At 44.6% G+C, this 21,402-nt stretch overlaps 1 protein-coding gene across 1 annotated transcript; it reads left to right on the forward strand.

The window, feature by feature from the left end:
• The first annotated feature begins 84 nt into the window (after positions 1-84).
• Positions 85-21,354, forward strand: LOC112554755 (intraflagellar transport protein 80 homolog). The gene is made up of 19 exons (XM_025222743.1): positions 85-227; positions 819-1,046; positions 1,613-1,723; positions 2,166-2,234; positions 2,673-2,782; positions 3,621-3,710; positions 3,927-4,064; positions 5,018-5,142; positions 5,355-5,528; positions 6,054-6,128; positions 6,439-6,602; positions 6,953-7,017; positions 7,436-7,571; positions 7,759-7,906; positions 9,818-9,989; positions 10,779-10,868; positions 11,411-11,583; positions 11,745-11,868; positions 19,687-21,354. The coding sequence occupies exons 1-19, from the start codon at positions 191-193 to the stop codon at positions 19,831-19,833; spliced, it is 2,376 nt and encodes a 791-aa protein (XP_025078528.1). The 5' UTR covers positions 85-190; the 3' UTR covers positions 19,834-21,354.
• The last annotated feature ends 48 nt before the right edge of the window (positions 21,355-21,402 follow it).

Consider the following 21,402-nt stretch of genomic DNA (forward strand, 5'->3'; position numbering starts at 1 on the left):
GTTTAGAAAGAAAAACAACTTATAGTTTCCATGCTGAAATAAAGTACCCAGTAAAATATGTAAGCCTATAAAAATAAGGTGAAAGCGGATGTTTGATTGACTTCCGGTGCGTGCGGACCGACAACATACCGCAGCCATTGCTCTCGGCCATTAGTTTACCGTGGTTACAAGGTGTCAGCAAAGCTTTACAATGCGGTTTAAGATAACTTTACAGAAAGAACCAAAACATATCCTTTTTGAGAAAGCTAAGTTAATATTGTTTTGCATATTCGGGTTATTTGGAATGATAGTTTTATTGATATTTGTTAAAAACGTGAAATAAGTCTGAGAAAGTTTAACGTCGTTTTATAAATCATGATTTCATGCTTTAAAATATTACTACATGGAATTTGTATATTATTTTTGTTTTAAGAATTATTAGAACCAAAGATCGAAACAGGTCATGCATTTAATCGCCTTTTTTAGTGATTAAAATTTGTTATGGAGATTTTGGAACTTTACAACAAGAGTTATACAATATTGAAATGGAATATTATCAATAATACTTGCAGCTACAGTTGTTGCGTTCATGCAGACTTTAATTTTTTAATTTGGAGAAGGGATTTCTTCAGAATCTCTTTATGTTGTTAACAGTATGCTAAAACTTAATTGTTTATATTTTTATGTTGATAATGACAGGATACAAGTCATCCTTACAACAGGTCATGGATACTAAATGTACTACCTATTAACACAAAAAAAAGTTTTGTCCATTAGAGTATCTGTATAAAATTACATTGATGTATGTCTATTTCATTAAGTGCCTTAACTTGGCACACACACAGAGCTCGTCACATGTGTTGGATGGACAACACCTGATGAGCTTTATTCAGGAGCTGATGATCACCAGGTTATGAAATGGAGTCTTTTAAATGGTGAAACATCAAAAGTAATAAACTTGCCACCAGACTGCTTCCCAACAGACATGCACTGGTTTCCAAAGGCTGCAGGTGGAGGTGGAGGCAAGAAGGGAGGGGCTGAGCTGTTTGTCCTGACATCTTCCGATGGTGAGCCACCTAGCATGACCCTGTAATCTGCACAATCAATTCATCATCAGCTTACCCTTAAATTATCCTCATTATTAGATGTGATCTTTTGATCTTGCTCAATATTATGGATAATTTTAGCCTTTAAAGACGAAGGTAAATAATAAAGGACCCATCATGGAAAATATCTGTTAGGTTTTCTGGATGCACACCCATATAAGCCTTAAATCAACAAACATTTGCTTGGAAGTTGATTGTACTAACCATAGTGCTCTCCCTATTTGTTTTTACCATTAATGGCATCTTTTTTTCTCTTTGCTAATGCATTTGTTTACTACGTAAGCCATCTAGTATTGTTGTTGAGCTTAGTTCTCAATATGATAGAAAGTTTAGCAGCATAATGCATAGAGAGAACAATAATTAACATTACATGCATGTTTCTATTTCCAGTTACAAAATACTGCTTTTGTTTGTTACCTCTAACAGCGCTCATACCCAGCAGGTCTGTTGAGTTGTTCGTGTCATTCAGGGTTCATTTGAAATATGCAAGTTTCAGGTTTGTTAACCAGAAAAGGTGTTTTGTGTAGGAAAATTCCATCTCATCAACCGACTTGGACGTATAGAGAAGAGCACAGAAGCGCACAAAGGAGCAGTACTCTCAGGTCGCTGGAGTTATGATGGAACAGCACTTGTCACTGGTAAGCGGGCAGATTTGATAATATCAGGCAGTACTCTGTGGCTGCTGGGGTTATGATAGAACAGTGCTTGTAACTTATAGGTTGGCAAAATTGATAATATCAGTCTGAAGAAAACAAAAATCAGATATATCTAATCTTAATTGACTCTGAGAAGACAATCCATGTTGGTGAGGAGTCTGATCCTTTTCATTATAATAAGCAAGAAGTTCTTACCTCCTTCAGGAAGTTTTTACAAAGCATCCACTGCAGGATATTAAGGCAGTCTTTGTAATTTTATGTGTAAGCTTGCCAAGTACTGAAAACAATAAACTTGCCATTTATTTTTGGCTCAAACTTGCTCAGTATTTTTACTGTTCTATGGTAGATATTTGCCTAATCATATCTAGTATGCTGCTTTGAAACTTGCCTTATTTATATACCTTTTTCTGTAATGTGTTGACAGCGGGAGAAGATGGACAGGTTAAGATATGGTCAAGAAGTGGAATGCTGCGCTCAACTCTGACACAGAACAGTAAGTAAACCTACTGCATGACACATGTGAACAGTGAACTTACCTGTAATGCTATTCTTGGTAAACAGACCATTTTACCAGTGGTTTTCAGTAGAATGGAAATGATTAAACTAGCACATGAATAATGTAGAGTAAATGAGTTTTGTCAATTCTGTTAATCTGACATAAAGACTATTGTATCAGCCCAAATCTTGTTAACCAGCTGCATAAATGGTCATGTTTTAATATCAATAATTGTCTTAAATATTGAGAATACGTGTGTACAGCTATTCTTAATATCCAGGTCTATTTCATCTTTGTTGTCTATGATAACAGAATGTGAGTCACATATGCAAATGATTTCACTGTCTATGTGTGTTCAGGTATATCTGTGTATGTGTGTTTCAAGTATGCCTAAGTATATGTGTTTCATGGTATCCCTGTGTATGTGTGTTTCAGGTATACCTGTGTATGGGGTCTGTTGGGGACCTGATTCAGATCAAGTTCTCTTTACCAATGGACGGCAGCTGGTTATCAAACCTCTACAGGCAAACATCAAACCATTAATGGTAGGCCATATATCCTGTACTAGTAGGTTTGACACATCATCTGTGATAAGATTTTGCCATCTTAATTTGGTGAAACACCACAGGTCATTAATAATAATCAGAGTTTTATAGAGCATTTCCCTGCTTTAAAGTGCTCTACACAAACATACACAAAACATTAACCAATATATAAAGATAGACTCAAAATGTGCAGAACGTACATACATAGACCAAAACATAAGAAAAGATTCAAATATAATCATACAGCACCCAAGTGTAGGAACAAGATCTTGCAATCAAGATGAGGTGGAAGAAAGTTAGTTGGAACATTTGCTTTGAAGTTGTGTGTTTTGCATAAAATAAACATAGTTACCAATTTCTGGTACTGAGAAAACATGAACATTTTTTTCAATATTCATAAAGCAAGAAAGTACACAACACACACATCATTGGGTGTTGAGTAGACATTATCTACAGAGGTCTAAAGTCTTATCAACAGAAAATGTGATGAAGCACATGATCCAACAAAAGCCAAATATGCCGTGAAATAGTGACAGTTAATGCCATAAAGTAAAACAGTGATGTTTGATGTCTCAAAACAATGTGACAGCATGTGAGGTATTATGGGGCATGGCAAGTTACCATTTTTACTGTTATTTTACTATTTTACAGTTACTATTTTACCATGGAGCTAAACAGATATGCTTAATTTTGTGAAGCTGTTGTAAAGCATATCCAAGTTATTACACACAACTTAGCGCAAGCTCACGTTAAGAGAGGCAGTTCAATAGGTAAGTTGGTAAATGCTTTTGTGAGGATGGTTATTTTCTCTAGATTGTGTATTGTTTGTTTGGTGCAGTGGAAGGCCCATGAAGGTGTCATACTAACTGTAGACTGGAATGCTGTCAACAACCTCATTATCTCTGGGGCTGAGGACTGTCGATATAAGGTGAACCTATTGCCTTTATTAGTGGAATGCGGCACACATGTAAGTGGGTAGAATGCACACATCAACATAGACATTCGCATGCACTCTCACTTTCTCAGACTTCCTAGACATATAAAGACACACACTCACTCTCACCCTCACACTCTTTTGTTTGTTTGCATTCTGAGCTCTTCCTTCATTGCCATGTGTGGGATACATTTGTTTGCTTTCTACCAGGTGTGGGATACGTTTGGGCGCTTGCTGTACAGTAGCTCAGTCCACGAATATCCCATCACCTCTCTTTCCTGGACTCCTGATGGAGAGATGTTTGCTGTTGGATCTTTCAACACCCTGCGCCTGTGTGATCGATGTGGGGTCAGTTGGATAAATTGTCCTGATTAAAAATAATGTATGATTTCACACATCAGTGTCCGTATTCTTTCATGTGCCAGTCTAAGTTTCATGTGTCTGTTTCATAAGTCAGTGTCAGTTTCATGTATCAGTGCCTGGCTGTTTTATGTCAGTGTCAGTCTGTTTCATGTGTCACTGTCAGGCTGCTTCATGTCTCAATGTCAGTCTGTTTCAAGTGTCAGTGTCAGGTCTTTTCCAAAAATTACTCTGGGTTCTGTGTCACATTTGCTAGCTCACAAAATATCATTTTATCTTCTAACTTTAATCAGTGATATTGCCACAGAAGATTATTGCAGTAAACACAAAGTCTAACTACCCTTTTGAGAGCTTTTAAAAATGAGGTGTAACTGAACACAGAAGGTAATCTCTCCTGTGACCATTCACTCTTGCCTAAGGATAATAATAAATAAATAGCACATTTGTATTGCACTTTTTCCAGCATCAGCCAGACTCAAGACGTTTAAAATATAAACACACAGACATAAGAATAATAATGGTCTCAAAAAAAAAGAGTTCATTGTGTTTTCAAGGTGAATGCTGTCAGCATAGATGCCACACTTGTTGACTGACGTAGATCTAGATTCTAAGGAAGAATGTTACGAGGAAAATGTTCCATCCTTTGAGCAGAAATCATTGAACACTTGCAGGGTAATATTCATTTAAATCATCAAACAAAAGTCCAGGAGTCAAGATAATGTAGATATGTCGTTTGAGACCATTAGATGGTGAAGAAGACAATAAACTAAAAAGGGGGTACAGGCTCAGGAAACAGCCAAGAACAGTGGCAGACGAAATGCAGTGAAAAGCGCAGATTAACAATAGTCAGCAGACACCAAACATGACCAAAATCCAAAGGCACTACAAGAAACTTAAAAAAAGAACGGAGAGCTAGTGTGGTCTGTATGCATTTCTTCCAGTGGTCATATGCATTGGAGAAACCCAACACTGGCAGCATCTTCAACTTGGCATGGTCCAGTGATGGTACACAAGTGGGTGGGGCATGTGGCAATGGACAAGTCATTTTTGGCAACGTCATTGAACGGTATAGTTTTACTGATTTATTTTACTATCTTCATTACAGCAGTTGGATTATTGTGAAACCTGGTGTGATAGTCATCATTAATATACCATCCTGATGTGACAGTTGTCATTAGTAAATCATCCTGGGTCTGCAGACTATTAACAGCTTTTAATCCTAGATATGTTGAGTGTTAGAAAAGTGTTTATATTGTTAAAAAGTATTTGTTTTAATAGCCGCACGGAATGGAAGAATTTTGAAGCTACTGTTGTTGGAGCCAAGCAAATAACAGTACGCAATGTTGTCAATGACACCATTGAAAAGCTGGACTTTCGTGATCGCATCATCAAGATGGCACTTGGCTACAACCACCTGGTAGTCACCACCTCTTCACAGTGTTACGTTTACAGGTGAGCTGTTTCTCGATATACAGCGTGAGAGGAGCAAAGGTGAAGAGCAAGAGTTATCTTAAAGGTCAAGAAAAAGTGAGTGGAGGAATTTTACCTTCTGATGTATTTCAGATATGAGGCTGCTTTAAGGTGAGTCAACCATGGATGATACCATGCTGGTTTATGGGGAGTTAACCATTGGTGATAGCTCTGTGTGTGTGTGAGAGAGAGAGAAAGTACATTTTTGCAAAAGAGTACTGTTAACATAGTTAAAAGGTAAAACACTTACAGTTTGAGCTGAAGTAAAAATAGGTGAAAATGTACATCTAAAAAGTCATCAGAGCAGATGATGAAAAAATTGTAACTTTTAGATTTTTCATTTTATTTTGTAAATTCAAAACATAATATATTAGTGATAGGGATACAGTATTTTCAAGAATTCTTACAATCAGAAATTTCAGCTCGGTCTACCAAACCCTTTAAGAAGCATTTACAATACTCATAGTCAGAGAGAGAGGGTCACTTTCTGTCATTGTCTATGTGCAGCACCAAAAACTGGAACACACCGGTCATCTTTGAGCTCAAGGAGGGGAGTGTCACTCTTATTAAACAGGCAGAAAAGTAGGTACCCTTAAATGAGCTACATTTATTTGTGTGTGTGTGTGTAGAAATGGGAAGTGGGGATAGGAGGATGTAGATGTTCATGCATGTATACCTCAAAATCATCTGTATGTTTTATTCTTGAGAGAAGGTATACTTATTAACATAATAAGAATAAAATGTAATAAAGCACTTATATATAAAATATCCATAGATTAGCATAACTTGAATCTTTGATTCATATACTGTATAAACATTTATCAAAATTTCTCGCCTAGTTCCCTAAAATTTGTTAAAAATGTAGCTTGTGATGACATAATTCTGTTTCTAGACATTTTCTGATGGTGGACGGAGCAGGAGCCTATGTATTTTCCTACGATGGTCGTATGGTTTGTTCTCCCAAACACCAAGGCATGAAAGCAGACATCCTTAACCCACAGACAGTAGCTATAAGTAATGACACAGTTGCCATACGTGACAAGGCTGATGAAAAAGGTAAGACCATTATTTTTCCGGAAATAGAAAGAATTTATTGTTAAAAGGCTTGTGACCAACACTTAATTGTATTTGACTCAAGATATCTTTCTGTTATAGCGGTGTATATATTTGTGTTACAGTGGGGGATGTATTTGTTACAAAAGTTTATGTATTTATTACAGTGGTGCATGCATTTAGTTTTGGTAGTATATGTATTTGTCACAGTGGTGCATATATTTGTTACATTGCTTTATGTATTTGTGTTATATGTATTTATTCCAGTGGTGTACCTGTTACAGTGATGTGTGTATTTCTGTTACAGTAGTCTTTGCATATCTGTTATAGTGGTTTCTTTATTTCTGCTACAGTGGTGTATGTATTTGATGCTCAGACTGGCAAGAGTATGGGGGATGGAAAGCCCATTCGTCACATGGTGAGTGGAGCTTGTCAGATAGGCCATTTTAGCAGTTGCATACTGCAGCACATGTAGAAACCTGCCATTAACATGTAGTGACACCTACACACTGCATCACATGTAGAAGCCTTCCAGTAGCATGTAGTGACACACCTGCACACTGTAGCAAATGTAGAAACCTTCCAGTAGCATGTAGTGACACACTACACACTGTAGCATCACATGTAGAAGCCATTAACAATGTAGTGAAAAAGAACAATCCACTGATCAAGGCCGGAAGCCCTTCCAGTAGCATGTAGTGACACACCTACACACTGTAGCACATGAAGAAGTTTACCAACAAGCAGTAAAAACTTGTTATAGGTCTGCAACATTACTGCAGTAACCTGCATGAACTATCATTACAGAAGTGATTGAGGTCTGTTTTCCCATTTAGGTGGAGGTCATGGAAATAGCACTGGACCAATGTGGCCCAGCATCAGAGCGCAAGATTTCCATCATTGACCGCAACCGTGATCTTTTCCTGACTTCAGTACGCATCTTTGGGATGGAAAGAAAAAGTATCAAGATAGGTGAGTGACTGAACCAACCCTGTCTGTTATTCACCATTTTGTGTTTTACTTCTCTGAGCTGGTCTGATTCACATACTGTCTATGTTTGATTTGCAAACTGTGAGCGTCATGAGTCTATGAGTCTGATTCACATGCTATGACTGCTTTGTCAGTAAGTCTGATCTGTATTCTGTGAACTATTTTTCAGCAAGTATGATCCACATGATGGCCTGGAACAATGAGACAAACATGTTGGCTGCTCTTACTGATGGCAAGATCTTTGTGTGGTACTATCCCAGTGCTGTTTATGTTGATAAGGACCTTTTGCCAAAAACTGTGTTTGAGAAAGACACAAGGTAAATATTTGTATACTGTTCCTTTTAATTTTTAATTTTGTTAGCGTTTTGTTGTAAATATTGGCATTATGCATGGAATGTCATATGATACCTAGTTTAGGGCTGTAGTGTCGGTGTCACACTCTTGCTTCCCCACAAGTCGAGCAGACACACGGGCAGATGGACAGATCAGATAGCTGAGTAGTGACCCGTCCTTTTGTCCATCGGAAGAAAGGGACGGCTGGTGTCCCTCTCAAGGAGGGAGACTAGCAATGAACTTGCCTGTAGGCCAAGCTGGTCAGGATCATGAACTCTGTTGAATAGGACAGGTCAGTCAGGTCACCAGCCTCAGCTACCCGAACTGAGGGGGTGGGGGATTGAATGATCCAAGTTAATCAAGGGGCAGTAGCTCTCCCTACAATTCTGAAGGAATAGAATTCACTCACCACACATTCATTCTTGAAGGTTAGGCAGGTGGCAATTAAATGACTTGACCACTTTAGAAATTGCAGGCACCGCAAGTATGTTCTCCCTAGGTAAAGAATGGCTTCTAGAATTTGGGTGTTAGTATGGTCTTGTGATATCATCAATTCACGGTTGATTGTAGTTAATTGTTTAGTACGTAGGAAGTCAATGACCACCTGTTCATCATGTATTAACTAGGTAGTGATTGACTGTAGCTGAGTAATGGAATAGCAGAGTGTGTATGATGTGTTTTGCCAAATGCGAGAGTTGACTATCGCCAAAGAATATAACATCGTGTCAGTCGAGGAATTGACTTCTTCGCACTAGATTCTCGAGGAGGAAGGTTGTGGCAGAGATCTGTCTAAGGCTGTTCATATTCTCCACTGAGAGTTTTGTCTTGGAATCGTGGCAGCTCCAGCACAGCTGACTTTGGAAGTGCAAAAGACCCGCTCTATCACAGACTGCTCAATGCTTCATCATCAATAGCAGAGGTTGAGGCTGTTGGTGCCTTATTAGGTGCAGTTAAGCTCTGACCATAAGACCACTTACAGCCTAAGAAGTGACAAAGAGACATGTGGTGGCACACAGTAGTGCCAGAAGTCTCATTGCTTGTGACAGAAGCAGCTATGATCGACAATGGATTCTAACAGATTCCTGAATGTCAAGAATATTGGAGGGCCCTCCACGTCGCAAGAGACTTTTATGTGAAGAGCTAAGTGGCGAGTGTGTGGCAGACAAATGTAGTGTGTTGTGTGTAGCAGTTAAGCTAGTTAGTCAGTGGCTCACAATGCCTAGATTAGCCAGTAGGGAATGTAATTGTAACAGGACTCCTAGAAAGCAAGCCATAAGTGAAATTGGATGCCTTGTATCTTTTGTGGATTGATTTGTCAAACTCTTAAATATTAATAATTTTCTTAATTACACTAAATTGCCTTGTGTTTATTATTGGGGACATATGCTGGGGGCTCGGAGTCAGTTGAAGTATCATTAGCAATTTAGTGTAAGTGTTTACATACACGTAAATGTCAGTGTGAGTTGGTAGAGGTATCGAGAGTGTGATTAGCCAGAGCCAACGGCCACTGCAATCTCTGACAATCTTTGCTACGCTCCCCAGAATTCACAACAAAAAACACCATTTGACCCTTTCAGGAGGTCAGAGGTTTTATGGGAGGAAAGATGGAGCTGTGCAGCCCAGTGAAACTGATAGATCATTGAGCAACATGTTGAGTGCTTAGATGAGTGATTTGTTGTCTGCAACAATCAGCTGTTGCAATTCAAAGATTACCTTTAATACTGATATTGCATTCCAAGCATTATCATTATATATTGATGATGCATTGCAAAGATTTGTGCTGAACTGTGATTCCTGTAATCACCATCTCTGAGATTCTGAGGATCATTTGACTGCAACTGTTCACAGTGACTTTAGCGAAGCTGATTGGGTTATTGGTTCTCATCTGTTCACAGTGAATTTGGCAAGAGTCCACAACTGATGGGATTTATTGGTTCTCATCTGTTGCTGCGAAGAATGGATGGATCTCTGATGTCGACAACTATTGCCCCATACCCAGCAATACTGCATGGCTTCGTAGGAGATTCTAGATGGGAAGATGCCGTGCGCCTCTGTCGTTTTGTCAAGGTAAGAAACACCTGAGCTTTTGTCAAGTATGGTTGAGATTTCTTGAGAAGTATCAGGATATGACTGATCTCTACGCACAAGCAGCTAATAAGAAGTTAACTATAGAGCAGTAAGCATTGTGTTGTCCTGTAACTTGAAACAGGCTGGCTAATAATCTAGAGGTCCCCATCTTGTGAGTGGTCCACAGAGGACTTGCTAGGGCTGTAGAGGGAAAGTAAAGCCTGAAGCATGGACGTCATCTGCTTGGTATATACTACCCCAGTACTAAGGTCAGAAACTTGAGGATAGAGGGTATGCAGGTAAAGGTCTTATAGTCTTTTGGGTGTATGGGCTGTGTACTGCTACACCTTCTGACGAGCACAGCACAGCCCTCTTCTTCCCCTTGTAAATTAAATGTTCTTGATAGCATGGTGAGTCACTGTCAAGCTAGTGTTCAAATGAGACTTGAGCCAGCAACTTCTAAACAGAGTGGATTAATCACAAGGCTTCCGCAGTTGTTGATTACCATGCCGAGGATTGTCTTCTCCATCTTTGATAAGAGGGGAGGAGTCAGTGTTGTGGAGTTTTATGTCATTAACAATAACAAGCATTACCATTTGTTCAAGTTCTCATTGTGCCAAGAAAATATATCAGAAAAGCAAGAAAAAAGATATAACAAAAATATTGAAGCATTATAAGGTCAGCATTACACAAACTTTAGCTTTTCTTGCATGTAGCAATGTACTTGGAGTTACTTGCAAAATATGCTTTTTTGAAATTTGATATTATTTAGTTATTTTGGTCTCCTAGGATGATAGTCTTTGGGCATGCCTAGCTGCCATGGCAACCTATTCCAAGGACCTCAATACTGCAGAGATTGCCTACGCTGCCATCAGAGAGGTTTGCATAGTTGTTTATTTTTACTGTTTATCATTTCATCTACTGCAAGCAGAGAGTGTCAAAATCCATCTTGTTTATGGTTTTAGCCATCATAACTTGAAGCCAGAATCGACCATCAGTGCCTTTAATATTTATTTCAGCTCATACTACAGGATACAGGTTTTGTATTTCTTTTTCAAACTCATTTTATTTGCATTCATTCTCCTGAAATCACACTGAGTACCAAGTGAAAATTTTTGTGGTAAAAGAGTTTTTTGTCTTTTCTTCCACAGTATACTCACATTACTGATGTTAGCCCTCATAATACACATCACTAATATTAAACCTCATAATACACAATAGTGACATTAGACCTCATAGTATATATGTTATAATTGGTGCTAACTCTCTGTACATATTACTGATGTTAGACCTCATAGTACATACTGCTAATGTTCAACCTTGCAGTAGATATTTCTGATGTTAGACGTGCATAAGAATCCAACAGACATATTAAATTTGAAGTTTGGGTGAACCTTCCTATGACTTGTGACTTGCAACAGGTGGACAAAGTGCAGTTTATCAGTAACATCAAGGACATCCCAGTCAAAGAGGCAAGAAATGCTGAGATGGCACTCCTGTGTGGTAATCATGCAGATGCTGAGGCACTCTTACTGCAGGCAGGCCTTGTCTTCCGTGCCATTATGCTAAACATTCAGCTCTACAACTGGGACAGGTGTGTGTGTGTGTGCTTATCAGAAAGAAATGTGAAATGAGACATTAGAAGAAGAAAAGGAAAATGTTTAGAAATAATTTATAAGGTGAAAACCTTTGTTTGCCTAACACAGGTAGAAAGAAGTAAGTAGGTGTTTGAGAATGAGATTATTAATGTTCCAGAGCCCTTGAGCTGGCTGTCAAACACAAAACACATGTGGACACAGTGCTGGCTTTTCGACAGCGCCATCTATCTCGAATGGACACTAGAGAGACCAACAAACGCTTTCTTCAGCATCAAGAAGGGGTAGATATTGTATATCCTTAGCAACCACTTTATTCTGTTTACTTTGGAACAGAAATTCATCAGCTGCCTTTTCTTTTCCATTTTTTACATAATGCACAACGCATTTTTTAAAGAAAAACAAGACTTAAAAACAGCAGTTTTATAGCAGCCGTCTCCTGATAAACAACATGATCAATAATAGATAAACAGCATGGTAAATAATATGGACAGAAAAATTAATAACAAATAAACAACATGAACAAAGGGACTTAAAATATTTGCAGTCTCATAATACAAGATTTTATAATTTCTTGTATTTCTTAAATTCTGCATGTATTTTGGTATTCAACAATATTTGCAGTATTTACAGCATGTTACAGCATGTTACTCTCAAGGAATGTCGAAGTGTCAAGGTCGCTTTCCTTGTGCAGTAAATGTTCAGAGGACAATCAAAGGTTGCTGGTGTAGGGGACAGAACTCTGACTTGTCCACGTCGCTACCAGCCTAGGCTTATCGCATTTACCTCCCTTGTACTATTCGGCGACATTTGTTGGCCGTCTGCTCACACTTTCATCCCTTTCTCTCGGAGTCTCTCTCTCACACACTCTCAACACATTCTTTCTCTCTTTTGTGCCTTTTTGCTCTTTTAGACTCTGACATATTGTAAAACACACACACATATACTTGCTTTTCACACTCTAGCACACTCGCTCTCCAGTCCGTCACATTCTCTCTCTCACACACACACACAAACGCTCTCACTCACACGCGCGCGCTTTCTCTCATTCACACACACACATGCGCTTTTTTCTCTTTGGCACAAACACACTCTCACGCGCGCACTCTCTCTCTCACCTTTTACTCACACGCGCGGACGCTCTTTTCCTCTCACACAATCGCTCTCTCACGCATTCTCTCTCGCACATATACTCTCTGCCTCTCTTACACACGCACACGCTCTTTTATTCACACACGCACGCCCTCTCACTCACACACACACACGCTTTCTCACACACACACACGGACGCTCACTCACACAAGCGCGCTCTCACACACACACGGATGCTCACTCACTCAAGCGCGCGCTCACACACACACACGGACGCTCACACACACAAGCCGAACTCTCCCAAACACAATGATCCTCCAAATTGCCTTTAGCAAAGGAAGGAAACTGAAATAGCTTTGCCGTGCACGGAGGAATTGAATTTCCTTGACACATTAAGAGACTAGACAGAGAGTATTTAGTGAGGGGGGACTGGAGGGAAGGGGTGGAGTATGACTCATATAGTGTGCGGGGGGGTGGGGAGGAACTGTAATAGGAGCGGCTTTGAAGCTGGCGTGTAACTCTTGCCTGGCTTGAAGGGCGCCATAATAAATGTCGTGATCACCTTTTGCGCCTCTTGAGGGAGATCTCGTAAAGGGGCTTAAGAGTGTTGCTGGCAATTCAGCTGTAAGCTGCTCTCCTCATCCTCATCCTTTTTTTATGGAGGGAGCTGAGAAGTATTGGAGGGAGGGGATTTCTACATAGCGGCGCTACAAGTACGCCATAGCGCGTGCTTTGATGTGAGCACGTGAGAGATGAAGGGTCGTGCGTTCATGTTCTCTGGCATGCGCATGTAAGTCTGCATCCTTGTGGATGAGGAGAGAAAATCCGGTGCAGCTTGTGTCATCACAGGCCATTTCTTCCTCATTGTGTGATACAGGAATAATTAGTGAGGCGGGTGACAAGGACTTGGTGATGCTCATGGCTACAGCAAGACATCAAACAGTCAGACCGACTTTCTAACTTAGTCAAAGTTTCAGGTTGACTGACGGTGCGAGCTTTCCTCGCCAGGCCTTGTCTTACAAAAACATCGCTGTGGCATACCTTCTGCTTTGAGAGGACTGATGTATGATCGTACCTAGAATGACTAGATTCTTATTGCACACCTTGACGGGGGAGGGTGCAGCTTGTTTGTGCTTAGAGGGAGCAGCTTGTTTTTCACCTACAGGAATTTGTCGGCAGGTCGCATGACAGCCATAACAATGGTGCTGTCTTAGTCATCACGGAGAACGTACTGGTTCAGAAACTTTGCTGAGGGTGAGCCTCACTATTGGATAGTGTAGTGGCCGCCGTCTGTAACTGGCAGGACAGATAGCTGACCCTCAGTCACTTGGGACATCGCTTGCAGAAGAGACTACGAGTCCGCAAACTGCATGCATGACCTAGTGGCGTGTGTGGAATCTCCACCACCACCACCCCTGTCCCCTAGCACCAGCCACACCCGCGCCCTTGCTGGCAGCCACGGGGGCTGAGGACAAGGGGCCAGCCTCACACATCTCAAGTGTTGGTAGGCGCACACACACGCGTTCGCATGGAAATGGGAGATGAAGAGGGGGAGGGCAGAGCTGGAGGAGAGAGAGAGGGAGGCAGGTTGCGTCAGAAGAAGACAGATGGCGTAAGTCCCCCTCCCGCTACTTGCAGGCTGGTCTTGGCGAGGGACAATGGCGGGCGGAGGGTGCCAGCCATTGTTTTGTGCGTCTCCGTCAAATGACCGTCTTCTTGGGCATAAGGTCTGCAGCTGAGGCTCCACAGCCACCGGACTGAGGGCACAACACCTGCTGCAGTCTTTGGTAGTCGGATGCGACCCCCGGTATGTGTTTGTACTTACCGTCTGTACACACGCACACACGCACACACACACACAGGCGGAAGTGAGCGTCAGGCTGTTGTCAGTAGAGACCACGAGAGGCTGGCAGACACTCTGGCCGCCATCATTGCATGATGAGCAACTTCCTGAAACCATTGTTCGCTGAGGTCATGCGGACAATACCCATCACACCACAAGTGGAGCAGATGTCATCCTGGGACAGGCGATGTGGAGGCTGAGGTCGCACACCAGTGTTTGTACCGCCACAGGTAGCGAGCAGCTGTGACAGTTTAGTAGTTGTGACTTGACAGGTTCCAGTCGTCCTGACTGAGTCCTGACTTTACACACTCCCGGGAGTCTTGTGTAGTCCTCAGTCACTGGGGAATGTTAGGGAACTCCCCCAGCTGCTATAACACCAGATCATATTGGTCTGCTCGTCCTGATGCTGGTGCACGGCTGTAGGTGGTACAGTTGCTGGGCAGCTTCTAGTGGTACTGGTGTTTGACACTAGATGGCACTGGTGTACTGAGGCACTAGCATACCACTCATACACTCAGTACCTTCTGTCACGGGTATGCACCCGCAATATCTCCCGCACTGCACTACCTTTAACATTTCAGCAAGCAATGTCGACCTTCATGTGGAGTCGATTGAGAGCTATTCACGTAGGCACTTGAGGCCTCGCGAGTGTTTGAGTTGATTTTGTTTTCTGCTTTTTGCGGTTGGGTGTTGATGGGGTTGACGTCGCCGCCAAGGTGCGGACAGTGACGTCACGCTCACGTGCGAGTGGACGGCGCTAGTGTGACGGCGTTAGAGAGGTTGCCCAGGGTGGGACTCCACCACGGACTGCATGCACCTCAGCAACCGCAGGCAGCATGGAAACCTTGTGCGGCCTTGTGAAGGTCCTGATTATTTCATTCAGTGTGCGCCTCATTAACAGCTGATGGACTGTACCTAACTTCCGGCTTTTAAGTGCGGGTTGTAGTTCGCCGACAGGTCATGGGAGTGGGGGGGAGGGAATGAGGAGGAGGAAATGTGGAGGAAATAGGCTGGCGGTGCACGGAGCCTGAGTATCGTCCCCTTGAATATCCAATCATTCTGTGATGACACTAACTCATGACATGGACTTTGATGGCAGTGAAGCTGATGGCACTGACATGTACGGTATCTTGTCATGCAGTGGCACTTGTCTGTGACAAGTCTGCTGGCAGTCTGACGTGCCGTGGTCTGTCAGAAAATGTATTTATTTGTCCTTCCTCTTTCACGCGCTACTTTCATTCCTTCGTTCATTTCTTTATTTCTTCATTCAGGGCGGATTGTTGGCGACTGTTCAGCTCCCTGACTATTTCCGTGCGAGGTGGTGGCGCCACCCTTATGTGCAAGAAATGACTGTCACCATGGTTACACAGACATTGGAAGCTGGTCCTGAGCTACCCTAGACGGGGTCTTTACTGGCGGAGGACAAGCTGTCTGGCTGCAAGTGTATTATTGTCTGTAGACGCTTGGCAGAACCACCGGCTTTCGCCCAGTAAGAGGCGGTCACAAAGAGCGATCCTCAACCTGACGCCTGGTGCCGGAGGGAAGAGGAGGAGGAGGTACACCCGGCTTGGCATCACTCCCCGACCCCCGCGTGCTGTGACGTCAGCAAGCACCTGGCCTGGCGCGTTACCGAGGGCGGCATGTTTGACGTGCACCTGACGTGTGCCACGCTCGCCTGTCCGCTCCCCCTGCACCAGACAGGTGTGGGTGATGGTGTCTCTTGGCAGTTCCGACAGGCAGACAGTCAGAGCTTACACAGGACAGTTGCTGTCTTGTAATCAGTGCCAGCAGCAAATGGCTGATCAGTGCACATCTAAGTGTGCCAGCTTTGTAATCATGGTAACGGCGTCCAAACCCTCAAGGCGTTGACACTAGTTGCTAGGATACCGGCGTTAGGGGGTCTTGACCCCGCTGACACTAGTTGCTGGGATACCGGCGTTAGACAAGGTTGACCCCGCTGAGACTAGTTGCTAGGATACCGGCGTTAGGCGGTCTTGACCCCGCTGACACTAGTTGCTAGGATACCGGCGTTAGGCGGTCTTGACCCCGCTGACGCTAGTTGCTAGGATACCGGCGCTAGACAGTGTTGACCCCGCTGACGCTAGTTGCTAGGATACCGGCGCTAGACAGGGTTGACCCCACTGTGGAGCGGGTGCCTAACTCAGTACACGCTCGAGGAAGGGGAGGCAGTGCAGGCGAGGAGGTGAGCGCCGAGTAGTGGCTACGAAGCTCACACACGACATCTTGTCTAGGTTTTCCATGGGACAACTAGCGAAGTACAGGCACTCACAGTTTGTTTTCCTGTAAATGTTTTCATTTGATGACAAGACGGGGTTGTACAAAGGGTGGAGTGACGAGGTACCCGAGGACTAGGAACAGACTTACTGTAGGTGTCGCTAGGTATTGCTACGTGTTATTAGGCTAAAGTGGGTAAGATTAGGGCCACTGTGCACCGTCCTTGTGAGGTTTATTAGGCTGAGAGTAAGGGGACTTGACACCTTTGCCGGCCATGTTGATGGAGATGCAGGTGAGAGAGAGGTGCGCGCTGAGTGAAAGCCTGACCTGTGTCCCCGCATGTCGGCCTCTGTGATAGCAACACGTGCACCCAGCACCTGGAGCCCTGACCTCCTGTAGACTTCATCTCAGGTAAACAGTGCAGTCAGATGTAGCACAGCGAGCCTGCAGCCAAACACACAAACATCAAGATGGCATGCACATGCTCGGCATTGTCATCAGCGGAGATCATCGTCAGTGCGGTCGTGACAGGCAGCGCCGCTGTTGTGTTTGTCTTCTGCCAGCCTTGCTTTCTTCTTCTTTTCTTTTTGTCCAAACGCCAAGAGGGCGCCATCTCGGTATTCTTGTGTGTGTGAGAGAGAGCAAAGACAGAGTGTATAGTTGATAGGGAGAAATAGCTTGAGCCTGTGTGAGAGAGAAAACGTTTATTAGTTTAAAAAAGAGTCTGTGGATAGAGAGAAGGAGAGTGTGAGAGAGACATTGAGCGCACGTCGTTTTTATAGGTCGTTGGGTGATCGTGTGTGAGCTTGTGGTCTAGAAAAGTCCTCACCAACCGTCTCCTCAACCGTCATCCGCGACGACGAGCCTTCACAGAACCGCGGACATGTAGAGGTGGACTGCTGTCTGCCGAGACCAACTCTTAGTCTCTTGCTGTTAGTCTCGGCGAGCCTGAACAATGAATGTGATTAAACCGGAAGCTTTGTAGTCTCATGCCTCGTTTTAGTAGTTCACTGGAAAATATCGTCTGCCACCGGTCCAGTCATACAAGTTGGTGACAGAACTGCTACCCAGGTTCCAGCAGGTAGAATCTTTGGCACCTGCACACAGGATCACACTGGACAGCTTAGGATGCGTGCATTGGCTTCATGAGTGTGTGTGTGACTAACATGATAAACCCGTGTGTCTGTCTGTGTGTGTGTGGCGGAGAGCGGGGCGACTGTTACTTGAGATGAGGGTGACGCCACCCCGGACATGTCCATGTAACAAAATCGCTGGTGGCCTCTCACCCGTGGCCGGCTACTCTTGTCGGGGCATGTCCAGTGCGGTCGTGGGTGACTTGCGTTTCGTCGACAGCACGCGACCAGCTCCGCCATCCGTGCACCCGCCATTGTTGTCGCTCGCATCCTACCCCACTCCCCCTCCCCCTCTGCTGTCGATGTATCAGCAGCCGTCGGCTCACATTTCTCTCTCGGTCTCTCCACCGCCAGTCGTGGAAACCCGAGTTGATGGCCACGTCACACGGGAGGATGTCTCCTCCCACCCCAGCACCCCGGCAACCACCCCACACCTCCATCACCGGCTATAGATGCTTTAGAGAGAGTGTGAGTCAGAGAGGGTGGGGGGTGTCTGTTGATGAGGTAGCACGTTACCTTGCGAGAGCAGGTGATGACTGTGGCTCCGGACCTGACCGCGCCGCCATGATGTCCGTGCGCGGTGGACTGTGGGCGACCCAGCAGACAGACGACAAACGGAAATATTGGATGGCGGAAACGCTGTCGCCCTCCTCGTCCACTTGTGAGGGGAAGGTGGGGGACACTAGCAGCGCCACACCCCGGAGACAGGGCAGACTGCAGGGGGAGCCACCTGGCTACTTGCACACTAGCATGACATCAGCATCACACATCACACCATCACACCAGTAACACATCACACCATCACATACCACCATCACACATCACATCACCACCACCACAACCACCATCACACCAGTATCACATCACACATCACTCGGGGAGCTTCAGGCTGACGTAGTTACCATGGCCGTCTTGTGGCTTTACAATGCAGGAGAAACTGGAGTTGTCTCTAGTGGTAGAATGAGTTGTGTGAGTACAACATTGTAGTGGACTGTTGTACCACGTTATCACACTCTCAGTACACGTGAGAGTAGAATGTAGAATGCAGGTGTAGAATGCAGGTGTAGAATTACCGAATGCTTGTTGTAGGTGGAGATAACAAGGCTGAGAAGTTTTCACTCACTGTTGTTATTCCTTCTAACGGACATCTGACAGTCTCCGTTGACACTGAGTGTCTTACCGCCATGTTTGTGTGTCTACTTCCTGTGTCTTTAGGTGTTGTGACATGACACTTCACCAACTTCACAGACCGCGTTCGCCTCTACACGTTTCTTGCGATCGCATTCAAAGTATTTGAGGACGCCAGGCCAAACATAGCGTGTGTGTGTGTGTGCGTGTTTTTTTGTGTGTGTGTGTGTGTGTGTGTGTGTTTGTGTGTGTGTGTTTGCGTGCATGTGTGTGCGTGTGTTTGCTTGCTTACTGACAGCATTGATAGTCTGACCACCAGACGCACGTCACCGCTGTCCATGCTGTGTGATGCCAGTGTTCATGTTGCGTGTAAACTGTTGCTGATGTTATAGACAGAGACAGACCTTGTGGTGCATCTTTAGTCGTAGTCTTGATTGCAGCGACTGTTAGCGCCTGACAGACAGTTACACTGTGAAGTGGTGGTGGTGGTGCTGGTGGTGGTGGTGGTGTAAGAATGTTCAAGTTGCGCGTCTGTCGGTCTGCGATAGAGAATTCAGTTGAATGTACTATATACTGTACTCAGAGGGTGAGCTGAGGACTGTGCCCAAGACTGTGACGTGTGAGCAGGACTGTGTGACGTGCAGGAGGTGACTGTGACGTGACTGTTGCAGGTAGAGATCAACTGGGACAAGATCACCGCCAAGATGGAGGTGGAGTACCAGAAGGAGCGCGAGCGGCCCGCCATGACGTCAGCGATGGGAGCCGGCGACTCGACCAGCAACGCCCCGCCCCGCCCCTCCCGCCGGGAACGCCCCTGATGGGCGGGCAGTCGGGAGGAGGGTGGATGGGGGAGAAGGAGACACGCGGGATGAAGGGAAGGGAGTAGACACGTGCAGATAGTGTTCACACACTCGCACACAGTTGATCAGACGCTGGCTTGTTACATGCAAACAGGGGCCGTGAGGGGGGCGCGGGGGTGGAGCAGGTCTGGAATGCTGTGGAAGTGAGCGGCGGAAGTGGGCATGCGCACGGCGGACAGAGGTGGGATGGAGGGAGGTGCAGGTCAGGTTGCCCTCGCACAGTCTCGCCTGACTCCGGCTGCAGCCCTCCCGCCCACGGCACTGGCGCTATGCTGTGCAGCGCTGGACACTTGGCCACCTCTCGCAGCCCTCCACGCCACCGACATCGTCAACAGTCCACAGTGGTTGTGTGTCGTGACGAGTTGGACTGTCTTCAGTGTCCTGTCACTGTGCGCCGACTTTTTCTTTGTTTTATTTTATAAAGGTGTCTGGAACTGTGAATATTCTCCCCCGTCATCCCTGGCGCGTGTGAGCCATGTGTGGTAGCCAGTCCTCCGATCGTCTGGCTTGTGTGAACAACAATAACTCGCTGTGCTCTCGCCTGCTGTGTTTTATATGTAGAGAGAGATAGAACTCACCCCATGGTCACCAGAGAGGGAGAGAGAGAGAATGTGTGTGTGGTTCGGTGAGGGTGGGGCCACAGGAATGTGAGGTAGACCCCGCCAGGGTCTGGCCACCCTGACACCGGCCTACAGCTGACCTGATGTCGGGGTCAGGAGGGGTTGTGAACCGGCAGCGCGCTGAGATGGAGACGAGATGTAATGCATCAGTCACTCCATCCAGCCGACCGTCACGCAGGGGAAGACGGGAAATGGAGAACATGAGTTAATGGATGCACCAGACTGTCAGGCAGGCATGGCGGAGTCGGCATTCAGGGGTGGGCAAAGTGTGAAGTCCACTTGTTTTTATTTTTATACTCAGCCTAGGTTAATTTAATTAAAATTTAATTTATCAACTACAGCACTGTTAGAAGTAGAGAGTCCATAACACTGTAGCACAGACGAGGTACAAAGATAACAAACACCAGGCTGACATGTCTGATGGAGTCATTAGCCTCGGGGCGGCTGCCTTCAAAGGAAAGGCTGGTGTTAAAGTTTAATTGTCAGCGAATTGAAACAGCTTCGCTTGACACAGCTCATTTGCCCGCCGCATGCATTACACTTTGAAATCGGCCCGCAACAAAAACTTTGCCCGCCACTGGTGTACTTTATATTCCCCTTGTTTCCCCTTGTTTTTATTTTTGGTCACTCCTACGACCTTGTGTGTAACGCCGACATGTTACTGTAACGCCTACATATTACTGTAACACTTACATCTTACTCTAACGACTACACATTACTGTAACACTTACATCTTACTGTAACCCTGCACATCATTGGAGTTGGCAGGCGCTGGACATGGCGCCTGGAGGAGCAGCAGCAGCCACCATCGTGTTCCGTCCAGGCTCGCAGCTGTGATTAAAGATTATGTGATGACTAATCAGCCTTTGTGTGTGACAGATGATGATTGTCTTGTGTCAGGTGATGG

Source organism: Pomacea canaliculata, linkage group LG14 (genome assembly GCF_003073045.1).
Source record: "Pomacea canaliculata isolate SZHN2017 linkage group LG14, ASM307304v1, whole genome shotgun sequence".
Lineage (NCBI taxonomy): Eukaryota > Metazoa > Mollusca > Gastropoda > Architaenioglossa > Ampullariidae > Pomacea > Pomacea canaliculata.